A 21,789-nucleotide genomic window follows, 5' to 3' on the forward strand; every position below is an offset into this window, starting at 1 on the left:
ATCGCTTGTGTTTCGCCTACTGCAAGGAAACAGGTGTTAAATGTTTCGCTGGATGGGCTGTGCGACCGTGCACTTTATGGTGTCGGTGTGAGCGAAGCGATCGATCTCTCAAAGTATGCGCTTGCGTTTCAGGATCGACGCATTCGCAGTGGTAGATTCGCTGTTGTTCCAACACCCCAATTAATTAAGCACATCCAGGTGAGCATTCGATCACCGGTTTGTATGACGTGCATACGTTGCCGAAAGTGTAAACAAGCATCGAACTCCATCGTGCTCAGCAGCCGTACGTCCGCTGCAGCGAGCACATGTTTCAATTTTGCAGCTAAACCATGTGCTTGCTTAATTTTCTTTGAGCTTGCACATTTTTAAACGTAGTTATATGTTTACCGGCCGGCTTGCCGTGCTCTTAATTGCCTAATACTTTTGCATATGCTGTGGTCAGATAGCTTGTGTAGATATAACATTTAGTGACATTAAAATCGGATGCCAAAAGGTGAAACTACAAGCGAAAACTAAAATTACCGATAAAAAGTTAACCTCGCGTGACTCAAACCATGCACGACGAGCAGGACCGCTACTCTGATCGACAAGACTCGTGTGTGAGGTAACGGTGCCCAATGATGGAGCATTTATGTTCAGCACGTCGCAATACTAGAGTGACCTGGAATTGTAGGTCGCTCTAGCAATACTAAATAAAGAATAAGAAAAAGCCCGTAGAACTTTGTCATGGCTTCGTTGGCTTCGTCGCACAACGAAATATCGTAGCCAAACCAGAACCGTTCGCACCGGAAGTGTGTAGGCAACCTGGCGGAATCGACCGATCAATGCGCCGGCGGAAATTACACGCGTAAGCGGACATATCCGCCTGGCGATGGGTTCAAGGCCCGGCAAGATAATTTGCATTATCTTGCGGTTGTAGAAAGTTGTAGCGAACACTTGTGGCATCTCGGGCCAGTCCGTCGTGGTCGCCGATTCCGCGTGGGACACGTGTCCACGAAGAAAAATATTCGTAACACGTGGGCGCTCGAGGGCCCCCCCATGACTACTTCGGCTGGCGCCCATCGCGCAGGTAAGCACGCACTCGAACGAATGCTACGCAGCGCCTTATCTGTGCTGCGTGCTCGTATCGCCCGCTGCCGTGCCCTGCACGTTGCGGGCTGTACCGATCTCTCGCGTCGAGATATTTCGGCCACTCGCGATACCGTTTATGTTGCCCCCTCCGGCGAGTAGAAAATTTGCCTCGGCAGAAACCACAACAGGCGAACGAACGGCCACTTGTTGCATTCAGGCTTACGTCTCTGATGCGTGGTGGGCCGCGTAAATTCAAATTGGTTCCTCTTTTGCGAAGCGAGCCGTATGTTTCGTGGTGGCTTGCGCACAGCTTTAGAAGAAAGCGTTTGCCGTTGATCGGCTTTGCTCGTCGCCGATCGGCACAAATCGCGTTCCAGCCTTACGTAACCTACCAGCGTATGCCGTGTTGTTTTCAACGTCGTTCGTGACGTTCTACTTTATTTTTTTCAGTCGTGCTTATAGAACGCGTCCTGCCTGGACGAACTAGATTTTGCGACAATTTGTTTGCCTGAACTTTGTCTTGAACTGTGAAAATTCGATGCCAGTGTACCTTATTCTGGTCGCCTGGCGTCATTACCCGGGTAAGTCGCTCTCCGTTAAACAAGCGCAGCATGCTCTCCTAACTAGCCGAAACGACAGCGTTAATCACTAATGAGTTTCTTATAAGCTCGCCAAAACGATGTGAAAATAGGGGAAAGAAGTGCGTCGTTTGGTCGTAGGGTGTGCAAAAAAAAAAAGTGGTTGCTTGAAACAAGCCCTCTTCTGTAACACACAGGAACGTTGTGCGATCACTCGTGTACTTATTTGAACACATAATGAGTTCGTCTGGGCGGTCTGCGTCTCTCGATGTTGGAAAGCTGACACCGGCGCGTGTTTGGTTGCACGTGTAACCACGGGTAATTTATAACCAAGCTAGGGGGCATCGCAGTGATTGCTGAGCTGAAGCAACAAGCGTCCAACACACGAAGGGAGAAAGAAGATAAACTTATACTCAATACTGTCCGTAATGCGGTGTTTGTGCCCTTTGGTATGTCGTGCTACGTGTGTAATACTTCAGATGATTTTTCAATGCTTGCTTCCTCATTTTCAGTGCCTTGTTAACCTCGCGCAATCTTTTTTTTTTTTTTTTTCAATATTCAGCAAGGTCTTTTATTTCAGTTTCTTGTACATGTTTCAATAAAGGTTTATTCATTTCATTGGTTGGCTGATGTTCCACTGATCTGCCACTTGGAAAAACAAAAAAAAGACAGCTATTTTGCATTGGTCTGACGCAATGTCGTCTTCCTTTTCAGCACATTAAAGTGTGCTACAGACACCTTGGCCAACCATGCTCAACGGAAGCAGCAAGTCACGCGAGACGCTCAAGGAGTTTCTCCGGAAGCGGGTCGAGTCGCACCCAGGCATCTCCATCCAGAAGCTGACTGGCCACCTGTCACAGCTTCCCGCCGAGATTCGCATGAAGTATGGTGGCAATGTTGATTCTATTCGCAGGGTGCTCGAACAGTTCCCCGATATCTTCATAATCCGCAACCACGATCAGGTGCACGTCTCGACTTCGAAGGCTTCCAGCAAACAGGCAGGAACGTCGTCGTCTGCTGGGGGTAGTGACGACGAAACCACCACGTTAACGGGTGCGAAAGGAAAAGTGTATCGGCTGTTCAAGACTTATGGTTTCATTTCCGTGCAGCATCCAATTAGCACAAGCGTCTACTTCAGCCTGCGCTCGTTTGAAAATGGACAGCATTCGAGTTTACTTTCGTCTGGCCTCCAGCTCGGTGATGGTGTTGTTCTTGATGCCGAGGTGGGTCCCAATGACTGTGAGGCAAAGTTTCGCGCTAGCCGAGTATCGCGTATTAAGGGTGGAAGCGCAGCTTCGCCGTCCGATTCGTCGTCATCACCAGCACCACAGGCTACAGTGTTTACACCGCTTGTGAACAGAATTGGTGCCATAGAGACCCTGAAAGATGAGTTTGGTTTTATCAAATTGGAAAAGGAACAGGAATGTGCATTTTTTCACGCGGCCGAAATAGAAAGGTATCTTGGGACAGCTGTGCCCGCACTGCCAGAAGTTCTGGCTGTTGGGGACAAAATTCGTTTCGATGCCGACCTCAACAAAAACACGACCGCGAGGGCCAAGTGGGTGGTGACGACCATACACAACATACAAAATGTGCCTCCGTGCAATTCTGGAAGTGAGACTGAAGGCAGTGAAATCGCTCCAGGCACCATCATCAAGCGAGACGGACTGATACAAATGGTCAAACCCGAATTTGGTTTCATCAAGTTTGGTACTAACTACCGAGACCGTGCCTTCTTTCATCTTAACAACGTAGTGATGCCTCCGCGTGACACCATCAAGAGCCTGCCCGATGTGTTTGCCATCAATGACCGAGTGCATTTTGAAGCCAAGCCGAGCCAGAAACCTTCCGAGAAGGTCAAGTGGCAAGCGACAACAGTTTGGCTGAGTGAGTTTGGGCCTAAGGAAGATGTCCTCGATTCCACTGATGAAAGCGGTAATGAGGTCTTCCTCTCAGATGATGAGTCGGACATCATGGACCTGATACAGGAGCGACTGGCTGCCGACACTGACAGTGAGACGGAGGATGAAATTTTAGGTGCTGGCTCGAGGCTACCTTGTGCTTCTTCACACACAATAGTTGACGGGCTGAAGCAGTACTTACAGGGTCCCGTTAGCCCTGATCTGTTGCCAATGTCAAAGGACCCCAAACATTTGTTCGATGACTTTCACAAGGATGACGGCTTTAGCCAGGTCCCCCAGGCAGTTGAGCCATCCATCGTCATCTTTCGAGGTGCTACTGGTTTTGTGATAAGTGTCACTGACTATAGTGCTACTGTCGAGGTCCAAGACCAAGCATGTTCCGTGGAGTCGATGAAGGTGGAGTTCCTCAGTAGTGTTTTTTACCGTGATGGGGTGCTGTGTACAAAGGGACTGTGCCAAGTGCTTGGCAAAGGAGATGCGGTGGCGCTGGATTTCATGGTGGGAAGCAACGGACCGCACGAAGAGGTGCGGTGTGACCTGGTGTGGCAAGGGTTGCGGCCCGAGGGTGTCATTCAGATGAGTGCGGAGGAGTTCTCTCGTCGGCTGAAGATCAAGGTCCTCCCCATTCGTCACCGTGGGCCCTTGTTTGACGACTTTCAGCGGGAATTGTGAGTTGGTGTGCCTTGTGTGTCTTTTGGCTGTTTCTCTAGGTGCTTTGTCTGTAGGTGGAATATCGTCACTTACTTTAGCATCACTGATGATGTAGCAATGCTTAGAGCACCTGCCACGGTGTCTCAGGGGCTATGGCTGCCGAGGACAAGGTCTGAGGTTCGATTCTCAGCCGTATTCGATGGGACTGAATGCATCAACACATGCTTGCTATGCTCCCCACACTAGTCTGTTATAGCCTAGAGGTTCTTTGTGTCGAACCCATAATTTAGTTGTTTAATGCTGAGGGCACAGATAAACTGCTTGCGGATGGTTTCACAGGCTTTAAACTGGGCACCAAGACATTTTTTAAACATATTTTTTACACATAGCTATGCGTCAGATATGCATAAATGCAATGTAGTTTCATGCTTTGAACAGGTTGTTGACAACATTGACATTTGTGCTTTGGGCGAATTGCAAAGCACAAAATAAAGACCTCAACTTTACTGTAATATGCCAAACAGCCCAGCAAGAAGCCCTTCTAGGCTAAAGTTTGTGACTGTGACAAAACTGGCTTGTGAACATCCGTTAATGTTTGCATGAATTCAGTTTGCAACTCCTAAGGTACTTACTTGTTTTGAGGCAGAAAAGTCGAAATATGTTGCCAGTAGTGCACTGTTGTAGAGTGGAAGTTGCGAGGCTGGGTTCCTTGGAACCCTTGGTTTCTGCAAATAACTCTTTTGGGGTCTGTGATCACAGGCACGTTAATTTTGCAGGTTCCCCGTGACCTCACACATTCACGCTGCAATGCCAAGGCCTGATTCATACAAGCATCATCATCCCGTCACTGAACTTGCGTTCTTCAAGAGAGAGTGTTTCTTTGCTAGTTTCTCCTCAGAAACGCTGTATTGACAACACTAGCTTACGCTCTGGATGTCGTCGGCGTCCAATTTTTGAGGGGAAACGTTGAGGAAATGCTCTCTCTCCTTTCAGACGCCGGTGCTGTAATGAGACGAGGTGTATGATGTCTATGGGGACCAGGTCTAAGAGACGACTTGCGCCCACTCTGCATTGCCTTCTGCAGACATGGGGAGAAACTGCACAGGTTGCACACAGGTGCACAGATTTTAATTTACGCTTGGTCCTCATGAGTGACATAGACTGAAATTTGTGCACATGTGTGCGACATATGCAGTTTGCTGCACATCCGCGTGCGTGCGGAAGGTCGTGCGGATTGAGCTTAAGTCGCCCCTAAGGTCGGGCACTAGCTGTAACCTTTGCACAAACACGCCTACTCTGTTTAAGCCCACTTGCAATACTCCCTCTTTGAGCCAACCCTCACTTATTTGAGAGCTTCTTGTCACAAAAGAAAAAAAGAAAAAAAAAATATTTTGCAGGGGAGCCCACAAAGCACCACTCACTTACAGCAACCTGGTTGCTGCACCAGTTTGCTGCACCAGAGCGAACAGTGGCATAGCAGTGTCACAACTACTTAACTTGTGAACAAATGGACAGATTTCACTGAGTTCAGAGCGCATGTGCTGCAGCCCTGCTGGTGCCATGATGACACTAAGTAGTCCGTCCTCCCCGCTTGCCCGCTGTACTTGTGGGCAAGGCAACGCTAGAGAGGAATGCCATGGGCAGTGCCATTGGGGATTTTTGCAGTGAACATTGAAGGGAAAGCAAGTGTCTCGTCAACCCGACTTCTATTGTAGAATCCTTTTTATTATTTCCTCCCGGCCTTTTGATCTTGAGGCCTAAGTGGGTTTATCATGGTGCAAACACAACACGGTTCATACTAGAGTTGCTGTATGAGGCTCCCGTAGGGAGCCAGAGTTGCATGTATGTTTTCCATGTGCCTCTTGTGCTGCCATTCGCCGAGCGTTGTCACCTGTTCAGAAAGCAGCCGTACAGTGTGGGGAAGCTGCCACTAGGACACATACAAAGTTGGAATGCCAGCAGCACCACAGTTCGGCGCTTTCCTTGATGCCAACTTCCAGATGACCGCTTCCAAAATTAGTGTATTGTTTTTCTTTTTCTCTGCAAAAATTGCATGATAAACAGCTGTTTTTCTTCATATCTTGAACTTGTTCAGGGCTGTTGATTGGTACGTGTTTCGACAGATGGCGCTACCACGCTGTGCACCATGAAGGATCCAACACTAGGCGATATCTCTGCACATGCAACGGGATATTTCTATTCGTTCAGAAGAAATGGACTGACTGCCTCAGCTCATACGTGTTAAGTTCTTAATAAAATGCTCCTCGAGTGCTCCCAGATAAGGTGGGTAGACCACAAGAGTAGCGCAGGTCGACCATGATCGTTGTTGCGTCGACTTTGGCCTCCTGTGATTGTGACATGTGGCTTTCCCTTACCACCTTGGTTCATTTTAGCACAAGATTGCAGACCTTCGTGCAACTCTGCTCCCATAGGGAGCATGTAGAGTAGCTTTACTTCATGTCATAATTGCCCTTCAGCCAGCCCGCTGAGGTCTGGCAACATGCTGAGGGGACTGGAAAAGCCTGTGGAGAGGAGTGCAGGATTGTTTTATGTGTGGTTTCCGTGTGCAGCGTAGCCCTATCATTTTTGCGAAAGGTGATTGTAACAGTACGCTGTATGCAATGTGCGTGTTCATTTAAAATATGTAAAAAAAAAAAATGTCGGGGGCACAGAACTGCATAACGGCAGCAGCAGCCTGGGCATTACCTCTGAGATTTCGCGGTGCCTGTGGCGATCTGAGAATCTCGGAGGCCATGTTCTGGGGTTTGTGTCACATCTAAGCACCAGATGCCCACATTGTCAGTGTAGGTACTATTTTAAAGCTTGTTAATAAGAAAATGAGACAATTGACAGCCCCTTAGCTTTGCCGAGATTGCTTCAATGGTATAGATATTACTCGTTCTATAACTAATGCAGTAAAGGTGAAATTTCGTTGTAGTTGGCCTTTAAGCACCAAATTCAGCGGAGTTTTACAGCTAAGTTCGTGTGACAAGAAATGTTAGCAAGCTGAGTCTGCATATTCTCATTGCCTGGCGACATGCAGTGAGGAAGGGTATTAGTGGTCTGGTGAACAGTGAATGGGATTCTTGGTGAAGCCATCGTAGGGGGGGGGCATAAATAAAACAGACACAAGAAAGACAAGACAGAACACCACTTTTTAATCTGTTTTATTTGTGCTAGAATAGCTTCGCAGAAAGAATCGACCAACTAGCTTATGAGCAAGTTATCTTGTATGAGTGTGATCGTCAGGGGGAGGGGTGGGGGGGGGCTGGTTGACAAGACATAATTAATGCACTCTGACAAAAAAAAAAAAAACCTTGCATTATATTCATGCATCCAATGTTTAATCTGAACACCATTGATAACCTTGAATGGTTGTTTCGAGGGGGCATAAAATTATGGCCTTGTAGCGAGTGCAATTTTCTGTTTCTTTAAGCAATTTGTTACAAGTAGGATTTATGGTGTAGTTTTGTATAACAGACTGTGTTCGCCCTGTTGCTCAGTGGCTGTGGTGTTCTGACGAGTAGGAGGTCGTGCGTTTGACTCTTAGATGTATTGGGATTGGGTGGGAATGCCAAAGTGGCTCGTGTACAGTGTTTTAAGCACACGATGAAGAAGCCCCGTATGGTTGAAGTTAACCTGGAGCCCTCTGCTATAGTCATACCAGCCAACTCTCACAAATCTTGCACAAAGTTTGCAAGTTCAGACTTGTTCTAAAATTTTTTTCAAATGTTTCAAGTTTTTACAAAGAATAAATCCTGTTCACGAAAAACTTTTGCTCGTTGGTCCCCAACCATACCCTTGGAAGTCCTGTGATGGGGAAGGGCACAAGAGGGGTAGCTTCTTCGGGCGAGCTTATTAAAACAAAAGTTTTAAGCAGGCGAAATCGGTATTATCACTAACAGCAAAGTCGCTGAAAAAGTCACTGATCTACAAAACGGTACATTGCCTGCTAGTTTTGTGCATGGTGCCCCTAAAGGTAAATCATTGACAGAGTGCATACGTATCCTGCAAATTGTGTGCTCTCGGGACATAGTTTAAAGAGAAGCGTGCTATCTGCCCTGTCTTGTAAACTGTCCTGTCCGGATTTCAGTAATAACACGGAGGGAGGCTGCCTAGTTCAATTCTTATCTAGGTGCATGAAACTGTACCTTGTGTAAGTCTGCCCTGAAGCATTGTTTGTGGCACAAAGGATCAATATTTCAGTATCGCTTCTGCTGCTTTATTGCAGATGATAAACTGTCTTAATGACTGCAATGTCTTCTGTCCGAATAGGCAGGAGGCGGGCCACCACGTATCGGCGCACCCAAGTGTATCGGACATCAACTCACGCCGGCGAAGAAGTCACCACAGTCCGCCATCTTTTGCACCGACGTCCAGCGAAGCATCGCCGTCATCACCATCGGGGAGCATTCACGGGGACCATGCTATGCCTAATGGCATCTGTGGTGAGCTCAACAAAATTTAGCCCTCAACCATCTGTAGTGAAGTACGGATACTCTGTCATTGCCGCAGGTGGCGTAGAGGCTGCGCTGTGGCGTTGTCCGGCATGTAGTTGCATGCTCGATTTCTCGTGATGAAGGCTGCATTCTAGTGGGGGCGGAATCCAAATGAAGCTGCGGTTGAGGTGTGTGCATTTCAGAGTTCTCAGATCTGGCTTTTGCGTCCGCAGCTGGAATGGACTATGATAGTCTTGAATGTTATAGTCCATCCTGTTCACTTTAGTTGTGGAATCAGGTGCAGGTTTTGGCTAGCTCGTTGGACATATTTTAGACTAACAGCTCGAATGTAAAACTTGACACCAGAGAAGAGAAGGGACAAATACGCCGCTGACTTTCAACTCGTCTTTTAAACTTGACACGGCGGAAGTGGCATAACGCAGCATGCGTATCGTGTTGAAATTTTGCTGCTTTCCTGCAGATTTGTTCGCATAGCGTCTTATTTTTTCATTTTTAATGCTTAGTACTTTTTAATTGTGACATTTTTTTTTCTCAGTCGATAGTATAAAAAGGATCTATTTTGAAAAGAATAAACCAGTTGAAAGTGAGCACCATGTTTGTCTCTTCTCTTTTCTTTGATGTCCAGGTTTTCTGCCAGGGCATTGTTAGTCTGAATAAAGTCGTGAAACATTACCTTTCTATTCTCTGTATTTATGTCCACATGACATGCACATTCATTGACTGGTTGGCAGCCCAATTGGTGTGCACAAAATGGTTCTCTTATGGTTTTTAATATCTAATGATTAGGGCTGAGTGTCCTTGTCACAAGGCTGAGTAACAAATTACCTGTCTTCAAATAATTGCAGTTGGAAATCCTCTGGCAACCAGCGCACTCTTTTCCAACGACATAAGCGTAAGTACTAAATATTGATTTAAACCTTCCCAGCGCTTAGTTGCGATCCTTTTCTGGTACATCTTGGTAGAGGTACCCTTGCCTACAAACCGAGTCAGTGAACTTTTGGTGAACTTTTGGCATGCTAGTGAAAGTGCGAACGGTGGTCTGCTTGTATCAGTGGCCTACGGGCTTAGTGGTTATAGTGCTCTGCTTGCGAGCTGAAAGTCGCGGGTTTGTTTATTGGCCGCCACACTGGCCACAGCCACATTCGATCCGGGGCAAGTGCAATAAAATGCATGTGTACTCAGGTTAGGCATGTGTAAGAACTACAAATGGTTGTAGCTCCAAATTCGCTTGTAGCTCCCCACTATGATGTCTATCGTAGCTAGTGTATTGCTTTGGGATGATGCACCCTATAATTTGGTAGGATTTGTGACGAACAGTCTTCCGTCATTTGCTGGGCCATCTGTTCCTTGTGTACAAAGAAAGTGCCAACATTTCACCTTAGGAAAACAAGTTCACCGATGATTATGATACTCCCTAATGCGAAATTTGAACCCAGCTGTATACGTGTTTTCATTTCGCGATATATTCGCTGGCGCGGACAATCTGTCTCGTGTGGCACATTGCAAACATAGCTAAGTGTGGCATGACTGCCTCACTTATTGGGAGATCGCGAGAGGAAGCATGTTGGTGACGCGTGGGCATGATTCACAGCAGCTGCCGCAGACAACCTCCGCTCATGCAGCGCTTTGTTTCCATACACACGACGTGCGCTACTTTGGCGCCATCTTGTAGCCATTGTCGCCGCAAAGCCCCTTGTGCGCGGCACTAAGCTTTTCTTCTCACAGTTTTGCCATACCCTCCTCCTAGTGCTCTCTTCGCTCTCGTGGCTTTTTTTCATCCCCAGCTGCGCTCCGCGTTCGCTCTGATCTTTCACTGTGCTCGTTCACTCGGTTACGAGGTTGGACGCCGACGCTCGCATAAGAGCTGCACTCTAAAAGCAGGAAAGGCTGCCCTTACTGGTGCTGGAGGATCCGAACTGAGCGTTTCTTTTATGATAAACATGCATTGTGCTTTGGCATGCAATTCTGCAGTCTGACACTGAAGTTTTCTTTCTACCTCGTTCTGTCCCCTTTCCATTTCCTCTTTGCTCGAGTATTCTTTTTTTAAATTTATTTATTGAGTACCTGCTTCGCCATTCAGGCCTTACAGCAGGGAGGGTACAACTCACATAAACAAACACGCAAAATTACATTCATAAAGCATGGAAGAAATCATCATTTGAACAAATACAGACAGTGTCAGGTGGTAGAGTATTGCAGTCCCGTTGCAGTCTTTGACTTTGGGGCCCTCGTCTGTATATTATCTGTAACCCATTCACTGTATTTCTAGAATAATAAACTAAAACTGAAAAAGAAAGAGTAGCGGAAAGCGTCACTCTTAAAAGCAATCTCACATATTTTTAATTTGTGATCTCGCTTTTTAGAAGCATATGTGGGTGGCTGAAAATGCAATTCCCTAGCTATCCCCGTTTTAGAGTAGTATATGTTAGTGAAGAAATTTTAATCTGAGACTTCGACGACGGTGTTCAAGGAGATGCCAATTTAATGCTATTTTTGCTTTCTGTCTTGCAAATTGCAAGCATCCTGTCATAATTTCCAAGGACAAACCGAACTGCCCTGTTCTGCACTTTTTCTAGTTTATCTACAAGTTCTGTACTTGTACTATATGGATCCCAGGAAACACACGCATACTCCAGTGTACTGCGGACATGTGTGAAGTACAGCTGCTCCCCAAGTTTCTGTGGCAGACTACTAAAGTTGCATTTCAAAAAACCCAATGCTCCAGCAGCCTTGTTGCTAACATGAGTAACATGTCTGTTCCACCTTAGATCAGCAGTAAAAAATACACCTATTTATATTCTGTCACTTGTGAAAGAGTAGCATTATTTGTAGTGTATTGATTGTTGTTGTATGAGGGCTTCCTGGTAAAGGTGATGTGGACACTTTTTTTCACATTCAGCGACACTTTCCATTTTTCACACCATGTGGCAATCAAATGCAAATCGTGTTGTATTGCTTGTTAGTTAGATTCGCTGTTGATGACCCTATATACTATACCATACCTGCCAACTCTTCCGAATTTTCCGTAAAATGTACGAATTTGGACCCGTCTGACGGTTTTACGAATGTCGGCTCAATTTTTACGGAAAAGTGGTTATATTCGCGAAATTATTTTTTAAAATTCCTATTAAAGTCACACCGTTGCTGGTGGGCGGGGGCGCCACTTACATAGGGGTGCATAGAGATGGGGGTGTGCGCCGTAACCTGTATTGTCTGCAGAGTAAGGACATTTTTCACTCTGTGACGTTGCCTTCGTCATCAGGTCGTCGGACGTCACTGGTTGTCGTTACGTCGCCGTCGTCCCCAGAGACGACGGCGATTTCAGGTGGATGCGGCAGGCACAGTTTCTATATCAGAGGCTGTGGCTTGTCGTCTCGCCTGTCACCTTCGCGAGGCTTTTTTCTCGAGTATGACCTGTTTTGTGGGCCTCACTTTTTTTTTGTGTGATGTGCTGCTGCATCGGGCGCAGTGCGACTCCGGTACTCCGGTGTTTCGTAGCCGTAGCGCCTATAAAGTGTGATGGCGTGCTCAAAGCCTCGTCAGTACTAGACTCCATCAGTACTTCCAAGTGTGTTTGTGAAGTCGTACTCCTCGGCAGAATTCCCGTGCTCCCCCCCCCCAGGTCAGGAGTTTACGAATTTGAAAGTCTTGAGGGTGGCAGGTATGCTATACAGTCATCTGCAAACATTCGAAATGATGATGTAATGCCCTAAGTGATGTCATTAATGAACAACAAAAATAAAAGTAAACCTTAAACTGATCCCTGGGGTACGTCAGAAGTCACAGAAACATATTCAGAGGAACATCCGTTGGGAGCCACAGACGTCTGTCTTGAGCGAAGATACTCAGCAATCCATGCGATAACTTTGTCATCAAATGTGTAACGTCAAAGTTCAGCGATCAGTTGACTATGCGTAACGACGTCAAAAGCTTTATTGAAATCCAGAAATATACAGTCAACGATTTGTTTCTTGTCGACTGCTGAGACTAGCTTATGAGTGAATGCAACCAATTGTGTCGCACACGAAAAACCCTGCCGAAACCCATGGTGACTAGGATGAAGAAGGTTATTGTTATCAAGATGAGACGTGATACAGCCATAAATTGCTGTCTTACCGGAAAATCCACACTATTAGCCCCACTAATGTTTGAGTAGAATGAAATACTGATCAAAAGTAATTAACAAAAATTTTGACCTTACTTGAGTCATCATTAACAATTCTGTCGGACCAGTGCAAGGGTGGAACAGAAGTGTCATCCTTACCGTTTCTCTTAACATATTTCCAAAATTCCTTAGGATCGTCCACTAACCTCTGCCCCAAGTTCGCAAAGTATCTGCGTTTAGCAGTTCCAGCGAGCTCCCTAAAGCTACATTTCAACTCAACTAAATGTACGTGATGATTATCCGATTTCTTAGTTTTATTCTGCTGATAGATTTTTCTAATGTTTCGTAATAATGAACGGAGTCGATGGTGAAACCATGGTTTATCTTTTGCACGTTTGGAACCATGTGAACACCCTGCAGTTGATAATAAACATTGGTTTTTGCCTGTGTCATTCCAAGGCGTGTACGTACATTTTGTTCCACGGCTATGTGACAAGTGCATTTACATAATTTACAGGAGTTAATTTGAATACAGTCAATGGCAGACTTCCCTTTCACACCTTACGTCGTCTTCTGACTGGGTTCAGTGTCTTTGCATGCTGGCGATTAACTTCTTAATGAGCTCTTTCTAAAGAGAAAGAAATTATTCAAAAATGTTGGTGAGTCAGGCTAACATGAAGGGAACTAGCTTGGAATGCTATGAAAAGAGACCATCTCAATATTGAAAGCTATTTGTTGCTTTGCTACTCCCCAATGTATTGTCACATGGTGGTGACAGTATGCAGGCAAGACATGGACTCAAAAGCAGGCTGGCATTTAAGACCTTTCTGGATGTTGTCACAGCACTTTTAGGACATGGTACAGTATAGACCACTTATAACGTCACCGTTTATAGTGCAGGACCGAATATAGTACGGTCTTTTCAGACTCCCGTTCATTTTCCCATAGCACTCCATGTATACGCACACCGCTTACAGTGCAGCCGCGTGAGACGAAATACCGATTATAATGCGGCTTCCGCGGGCAAATCTCGCCGACAAGGGCGTCAGCGAGCACGCTTCTCAACAAGGTGCGTGCTCTCAGCCGGCGTGTGCATTATTCAATGCAATCAAACTCTCGTTAATTCGGACTTATTTGGCCGCACGTCGATTAATTCGGACTACTTTTGGAGCTCGAGAAGCACCGTAAATTTGCGACGCAAAAGAGCAAGAACGGCGCTAGCGTCCAACTGAAACGAAGCGGCGGAGTCCACATCACCACAGCCATCAGTTGAAAACGTACGTGAATGACAGCAACGCCGGAATGCTTCTAACATATTTGTGTCTTTAAAGCCTGTATTCTTGCGTTTACCACTGCGCATAACACCGCGTTGGCCGCGGGCTTTCGTAACTGCGTAGTCGTCATCCACGATCGCATAGATGGCAACCGCGGTTTCGACTGTAGGTGTTGCTAATCGAGAATGGTAGTTAATTGGTCCAGACTCGGAGCGTGCGTCGGGCGCGTGCCTTCTGCACCGCAAAGTCGCCGCTCATAATTGCGTCAATATTAGACACGGTTTTTTCTGCAGCGGTTGCGGCAAACAATTCGTTTTGACTCAGTGCAAAGCTGTCGAGCTTGAAGAGCACCGGCTACATCGCGATTATGTTTTCGCCAGAAAATGTAATTGCGATGTGCGCGCGATAGTACAAGCTTGTCTACATTGTTGGTCTACACGTTTTGCATACGTGCAGGGCTTGAAAATCGTTGTTTTGGTTATAGTGCGGTACCGCTTATAGTGCAGATATTCGCGACTCCGGCGACTTACGTTATAAGCGGTCTACACTGTACATCCATGGTGACAAATTTTCAGTTTCTTGCTGCCAATAACTATTTAATTTATGTGTCAGTGCCAAGACATTACGGGATGGAGCAGGTAGTACGTAAAACAAAACACATTTTAGCAGTCTGGTAGGGTTACATTAATTTAAGGGGAGATGCGGGGCTGAAATCGTGATTCTCGCCAGAAACAAGAGTTTTCTAATTTTATTTATTTTGGATTCCTAGACATATAGGGAAGCTCTTCACCAAGTTTTGTTGCAGTCTGCTTCGTAGAAAAGAAGAAAATGAATTTTATTCTCGTAATGGTGGCGCGCTCCCATGAACGTTGTATTCAAGACGCTGCCACAGACCAGGCAAGAAACTAAACATTGAGTGAATGCCTGCATTAGAAAGTTTGTTTTTCCTGCATTTTAATTATGATGGACTTTCCATCGAGAGCACAGCAGATCGCAAAGTAAAAAAAAAAGGGAAGGCATAATTCTAGCTGTGGCGCCTGTCACCAACCCCGTGGACGAGGCGCAGACGCCGGACCAAATTCCAAAGCCGACTTATCAGCTTCCGAAAATAATCCCACGAAAGCAAGGACAATTAAGAATGGGCCCTCTGGTGTGCCAGCGAATGCCGGTTGCTGTCCAAAGACCGAGTCAGAGCCCAGAGTTGTCAAATCACAACAAAATATATTCTTTACACAAGGCAGTTGCACACACACTTGCACACTTAGGCTAGACACAACACAATACAAATCAGATGGGTATTATTAACGACAAGCACTAAGAGTCCAACACGTAAAGTACAAAATAAATAGGAACACTAAGTGGCCAATTGTATTCACCGTGCTGGTTGGTCTTGGAGTCGGACGATCTGGGCGTAGCTCGGGCAAATCTCGAAGAAAGAACTTCTTCCGGAAATGCAGACGCTCGATGAACTCGTCGACTAGCTTGCAGGGGAATCCCCTTCTTCCGCAGACGCTCGGTCCTTCACGTTACATAACTTCACCGATGCGGACTGAACTCCTGAACTCCCCTGAATGATTCTCGCACGGCGGTTATATAACTTCCACAGGCGTTCTCGAACATTCCTATTGGAGTCGTGATCTCGTAGCATGTCCAAAGCTTAGGAACCATCGAGTCTTTTCTCGTACCTTCGAAGCGTTGTAAAGGGGGGGGGGGGTGATGACTCATGCTGTTGGCGCGCGCTCATGCTGTAGTTATCTCTCGACTCGCCGGGTGAGAAGATGTCTCGGCACGCGCATGTGCTCTCTCTCTCTGGTTAATGTCGCTTCATCGAGGCTCTTCTAGACGTTTCGGCGCCGTTGTTCGCGTTGCTGTTTGAGGCATATGTGCTCTCCCCCTCTGTTGAAGTTGTCGCGGGGCCGGCGTGTTCTTTCGCTGGCTTGCGTGACACCCGGCGCATGCTTGGATTAAGCGCTCTTTTGTGACAGTGCCCTTGTCTATGAGTGCAGACAAGGACGCTGAACTGCTCCATAGCTGAAAAAAGGCACAGATGACTTGAAGCAATTGCCACGGAGCAGGTTCAAATTGAAGAGGAGGGTCAAACTTATGGAGTAGGGCCCTTTGAATAATTATTTTTGGTCTTTAGATAAAATTGCGTGGTCTGAAATCTTCGAGCTTTTTTTTTTTTTTTTTTTTCAGGTTGCACTTTTTGGCCGAACAAAACCTTTAGGAAAACTATTATTTCCAAATTGTTTCGCTAAAATCTGCTTTCAAGGTGGTTTCTAGACTGAAATTTTGTCAGGAACAAGATGAGGTACATTTTAGATCCCTAAATATTTTCCAACACAAAAAATTGTCAGATGTCTGACATATGACAACAAAAAAAATTCACATTTTTAGAGTGGTGATAGTTTTACAGAAATGACATAAAAAATACGCGACTGGCCTTATCCTGCACTATAAACCGTCTTAAACCATCTAGAAGGTATCTAATCACAAACAATTAGTATAGCTTCATTATTTTTGAAGTGATAGTTTTCGCTAAGCTGACACATGTGATTGCTCAATATGACAGCTGTAAGCTTTTTCTGTTCGTGCTGGGGTGCTGAAATCTAGAACATATTCTAATGACAAGAAGATATATACCATTCCTGAAATCTTTATCAAAATTGGTGCAGCAGTTCAAAAGTTGACTCTTCAGCCTAGCACCCCTTAAGTGGGGATGTGGGTTCTTGGCCGTGGCCACTCTGACATCTGGGTGTTCCAAGAGTGCGCACCAGAGGTCGGCCCGCACCGCATGCCACGGGCAGTAGGTCTCCCAGCAGCTGGCAAGAGTTAACCCTTTCAGGGTCAATGCCGTACATGTACGTCCTCCGCGAACACCTTCAAAATGGTCAATGACAAACATGTACGTTATCACTTGTACATTTAAAAAGCGCGCCTCTTTCAATCATTTCTTTCGCTTGGCGTGTGCTGCCACTCGACAAAAACACATGGAATTTTTTACTTGCGCCAATGCCTCTCCGTTTTCTTCTTTTTTTATGGCAACGGCGCATCAGCTATCGCTTGTGCATCCGGGCACGCGCGCGCGCGGCACCAGCGGCAAGTTACAGGTTTTCTCCTGCGACTGATCCCGCTTGTTGCATGCGCTAAACTGATGGCTATCTGGTTTCAAATCTATCAAAGGGTGACCGCTTGTTACTCGATCGTTTATCAGCCCATCGCAGCGCGATTACACCTGTTCCCAGGCAGGTGCGTATATACACAAACGATGCTGCCGTTCTTGCGTTTCCTTTTTTGGAGACCACAAAAGCTCTATCGCACCTTCTTGGCGATAAGACGAAGGCTTCTCACTTGTTTCGGTTTCCGGACCTGCGCACAACCATTTTTCAGTGCGCTTATCTTCTTATTCATGAATAAACATTGTGTATTTTACAACACAAACGATTTTTTCCTTACTTTACTGTCACTGTAAAAAAATTTGCGACCATATTTTTTCGAAATAGGTTCTTTCGGAGAATTTAAATCAGCAATAAAAAAAATCGACCCTGGGGGGTCACATTTGGCAAAAAAATTCGACCCTAAAAGGGTTAATAAGGGCTTTATTCAATGCATTGACATTGATGCTAGAAGCGGTGGAAGTGAGAATAATGTGATTCCAGTTCATGCTTGTTGAGGGAAGGGAAGAATTGAAATGAAGACTACTAGTGTGGCAGTGTGGGGGCACCCCAGCCTCGAACTGATGAGTGTCTGGAAGAAATGTGCAATGGTGACAGCAAAGGAGAACCGCCTAAAGTAGGATTGTGTGATAGATTTGATTAACGAGAGAGTTGTAAGATCTTATGGCAAGGTCACAGGCTAGGTGAATTCGAAGTTATATTTCATTGAAGTGGCATTTGCTGTGTGCGAGTACAGTTGAACCTCGATATAATGAATTATTGGAATGTTTCTCACTAATATCAGTGTAAGCAATATACGCTAAACGAATATCGCATATGACGAAGATGTTTCGTGTCAGATGCAACTTTGGTATAATGGGGTTCGACTGTTGTTAGATCAAATAAAACACATTGCATGGTTGTCAGTGGCTTCGATGGCAAGGATTCCAAAATGCACGTCAGGATCCGAAATCGATGGTGCACATTCAAGTTGAGACATTACTAACGTTTCATAAAGCCAAACTTTCTATTCTGCTTTGCCAGAACATAACCATATTTGCAGAAACGAAGCGAGAAAATGTGATCTGCATGGCTTTGTGTTGGCTCCCTTGTTTCGTCGAGTTTGTTTCATGGCCTTACGATTAGTGGTGTCTGTCAGCGCAGTATCTGTCGCGGTACAGTAGCTCAGTGGCTGACCTGCCACGGTGGCTTAGCGGCTATGGTGTTGCGCAGCTAAGCACGAGGTCGTAGGGATGAAATCCTGGCCGTATTTCGGATTTCATTGGGGGCAAAATGCAAGAACGCCCGTGTCCCGTGCATTGGGGCCACGTTACATAACCTCAGGTGGTCGAACTTGATCTGGAGTCCCCCACTAATGCGTGCCTCATAATCAGTCGTGGTTTTAGCACGTAAAACCCCAGAATTTATTTTATTAGCTAAGTGGCTAAGGCATTCTGCTGCTGACGACAACACCCCGAGTACAATTTGTAGCCGTGGTGATGGCATTTTGATGGGCTAAATTCAAAAACGCTTGTGTACTTATATATTTAGGTGTGCATTAAAGAACCTTGGGGGCTAAAATCAGTCCGGACCTCTCTTTCTAGGACATCCTTCATAACCCACTTATACAGTTTTAGGACATTAAGCCCTACCATTTTTTTTTTTTTTTTGATGCTCTAGAAACCACAATGTAAGAAAAGCAAGGTGGCAAAATACTGCACTTGTAATACTCCTGATAGTAAGCCACAATGTTTTTGTTTCCATCGTGGCCTGTCATTGTGCTTTTTTGCCATTCACTGTGTAAGCACTTTGTGTACGCGACGTAATGAAGACCCGTCTTTCTGTTTTTTGCTTTTTCTTATTTTAGGAAAGTGTGCTTCGTCGTGTTGCCAGAATCATGGCAGAAGAACTTCATGCGCTGCAGCAACAGGACCGGTTGGCGAAGGGTGCGGTTCGGGACGTGGGCACGCAGACTTCAGAACGAAGTGTTCGTTGAGTTCCGTGAGAAGACTCTAACACGAGAAGGACTTTAAAACAAGATGACAACGGTGCTCTCCCGAGTGCTTGACGAGCGTGGACATTACTGTCGTCACATTGTGCCTTGAAAAGGGGGAAAAGGATTTTTGTAGTTGCCATGGTTAGTTGTGCCTTGGGGGAATTTTGTGGTGTGACATAGAAACAGGAGGAACCTGGTTCCATGGGCCTGCTTCCTTTTCTTTTTCTTCTGTTTCACTCCTGATGTAGTTATCCCGGTCATGCCCTTTTTTTTTTTTTTGCCTGCTAACAATTCTACGAGAGCTAGTACTCTGTCACTGATAAGATCGTTGTTTTTGAATGATTGGCTGCCTTCAGTGTTGGAGCTGCAACTGTTCATGAAACCGCTAAAATTAGTGTGTTCCACGTGAAGTTGCACGGTTTGATGTGGACGTGCATGTTGTTTTCGAGTGTGCATGGAGGGTTAGAGGGAGTGGGGCAGTTTTCAAGATAGACAGCCCTTGCGGTTTCAATCGTGTGCAAGCAGTGAATCATATAATTAGAGTGTTTCCTGTGAAGTAGTTCTCTGCTCTGTACTAAAAGCATGTGTTACTCAATAATCACCGTCGGGGTAATTGCAAATGAATTCTTCATCAAATGCGTGAACTTAATTGCAGCTTTTTTGGCTGCTGTGTCAACAGAGATGAGGATATTGTCCGCGGGATTTGCTAGCATCGTGATTGGAACTGCACATAAGCTGTTAATGGGAGGCGGCAAATTATGGACAGCACAGTGCACATGAAGTTGGGCAGAGAAGCACATAGCTTGCGATATTAATTGCTTTTTTTTTTTTTCATTGCAGATAAATTCTTTATCAAATGAATGAAATAAGTGTATGTCATAAAGGGTATTAGGGTTTGAGGTCGTGTCAGGCAGCTTAAGGGTGTAGTTTACTTTATTGGCTGCTTTGGCATTTCAAGTAAATGACTGTAGGAGTTAGAGGAATGAATACATTTTACATGAACTATTTCTGCGCCGAACATGCACAAGGTTGTATTTCAAGATACTGGCTGTCCTTGGTGTCAAAATTTAGATAAATGGGAAAGATGAAGTAGGAAAAAGGATGAAATCGGAAAAAATTAATCAGCATATTTCAGTGTGATGTAGATAGGCGAATATGTCACAAGTTCGTCAGCTCTCGGTGCTTTCGTTTATAAATATACTGTTAATAAGACGAGTGAAATGTTCGCTGCAGTTTGCAGTGAAAATTTGCTCTCTTATGTGCACATGAACCCGCAGTGACAATATTGGTTTCCATTCATGATGGAATTGCAAGCAGGTAAAATCGGTATCAATAATATGTATAAGCGTATCTTATGTGAAGTAATACTGTGCTAAATGTAACCGAGCACGTAGTTTACAGTAGTACCTGTCATCTGTATAGCAGTAATAGTGAGTCACTTATGGAATTATTAAAATTTGGCTGCTAATGGTGTAATAGAACGCAAGTTTCTAAGGGTTCTATGGTCACTGTCCTTTCTGCCCAGCCTTTTGTCTAACACTGTTTGCAGCCTGCATCAAACTAATTAACTCAACAATGCGTTTTGAGCGTTCGACGAAATTACTCGGTATATTTAATTTCCTGTAAAGTTATAATCTGCTGAACAGTATTAAGCACGTAGTTGACAAAATAGTGGCTGCTATCTGTGTGGTAAAATTACTAATGAACTGCCTATGCAATTATTAAAATTGGCCTGCAAATGATGTTCGAGAACGTGCAAGTTTTAAAAGGTTCTTTGTTGTCCGGTCTGTTCCCTTGCATCATTTGCACTTTCTGCCAAACTTGATAGCTCAGCAGTTCATTTTGACGAAATTAGTTGGCATTACTCAGCATATTTCTTTTTCTTTTGTTGTGAAGTCATACTCTGCTGAACAATAGTGAGCGCATAGTTTTTGATGCTGGCTATCACCAGTGATGAAGTTGCAAGCTTACCGTGAATGAATTGAGTGACGTTGATCGACGTGGAAGCAGGCGTGCGTGGAACCATGTTCCATCCTGTTCATCCTTTTTTTTTTTGGTACTCACTTGTAGATTTTATTCGTGATAGCAGTCTAGCTGGCAGGCGGTCAGGCCTTTGGTGTGCTTGTTAAACACACTCCATGGCAATGCTCCCCACTCCGTGTGCCAAAACGGGAATCGATGAGGAGGGAATTGACAGTTTTGCAGGCCAGAATGTTGAGTCGTAATTCCCAAATGTGCTTTCACACAACGCCAAGATTTTATTGTTTTTGTTTCCTTTTTCTACAAGGGGTGTTGTTATAGGCTTGCGACGTATATGGATTTTTTTGCTCTACATTAATTTCAGATTTGTACAGACTTCTACATTGTACAACTTTTGTTGTCGTCTTTTTTTTCCAGAATGAATTTCCAAAGTGCTCAAGATTGTAAGGTTCCAATGTCTGCATGTTTTTTTTTTAAGCGTTGACATGTGTTGTCTTATATGACATTTGAACTGTTGTGTGTTAAATAAAGATGAAACCTTCATGTCGCCATAGATTTACGGTGTTCAAGTGGCATTAGGATCGATGCCATAGGCAC

General features: G+C 45.2%; 1 protein-coding gene across 2 annotated transcripts; it reads left to right on the top strand.

Moving 5' to 3' along the window:
- Positions 1 to 826: 826 nt before the first annotated feature.
- LOC119466416 (uncharacterized) lies at positions 827 to 21,743 on the top strand. 2 transcript variants are annotated; one of them, XM_037726929.2, is made up of 5 exons: positions 827 to 1,069; positions 2,364 to 4,239; positions 8,498 to 8,670; positions 9,528 to 9,574; positions 19,084 to 21,743. In XM_037726929.2, the coding sequence occupies exons 2-5, from the start codon at positions 2,399 to 2,401 to the stop codon at positions 19,210 to 19,212; spliced, it is 2,190 nt and encodes a 729-aa protein (XP_037582857.1). In that variant the 5' UTR covers positions 827 to 1,069; positions 2,364 to 2,398; the 3' UTR covers positions 19,213 to 21,743. The 2 variants fall into 2 exon arrangements, with proteins under 2 accessions (XP_037582857.1, XP_037582859.1); XM_037726931.2 differs by lacking the exon at positions 9,528 to 9,574.
- The last annotated feature ends 46 nt before the right edge of the window (positions 21,744 to 21,789 follow it).

This window comes from Dermacentor silvarum, chromosome 10 (assembly GCF_013339745.2).
Source record: "Dermacentor silvarum isolate Dsil-2018 chromosome 10, BIME_Dsil_1.4, whole genome shotgun sequence".
Taxonomy (NCBI): Eukaryota; Metazoa; Arthropoda; class Arachnida; order Ixodida; family Ixodidae; genus Dermacentor; species Dermacentor silvarum.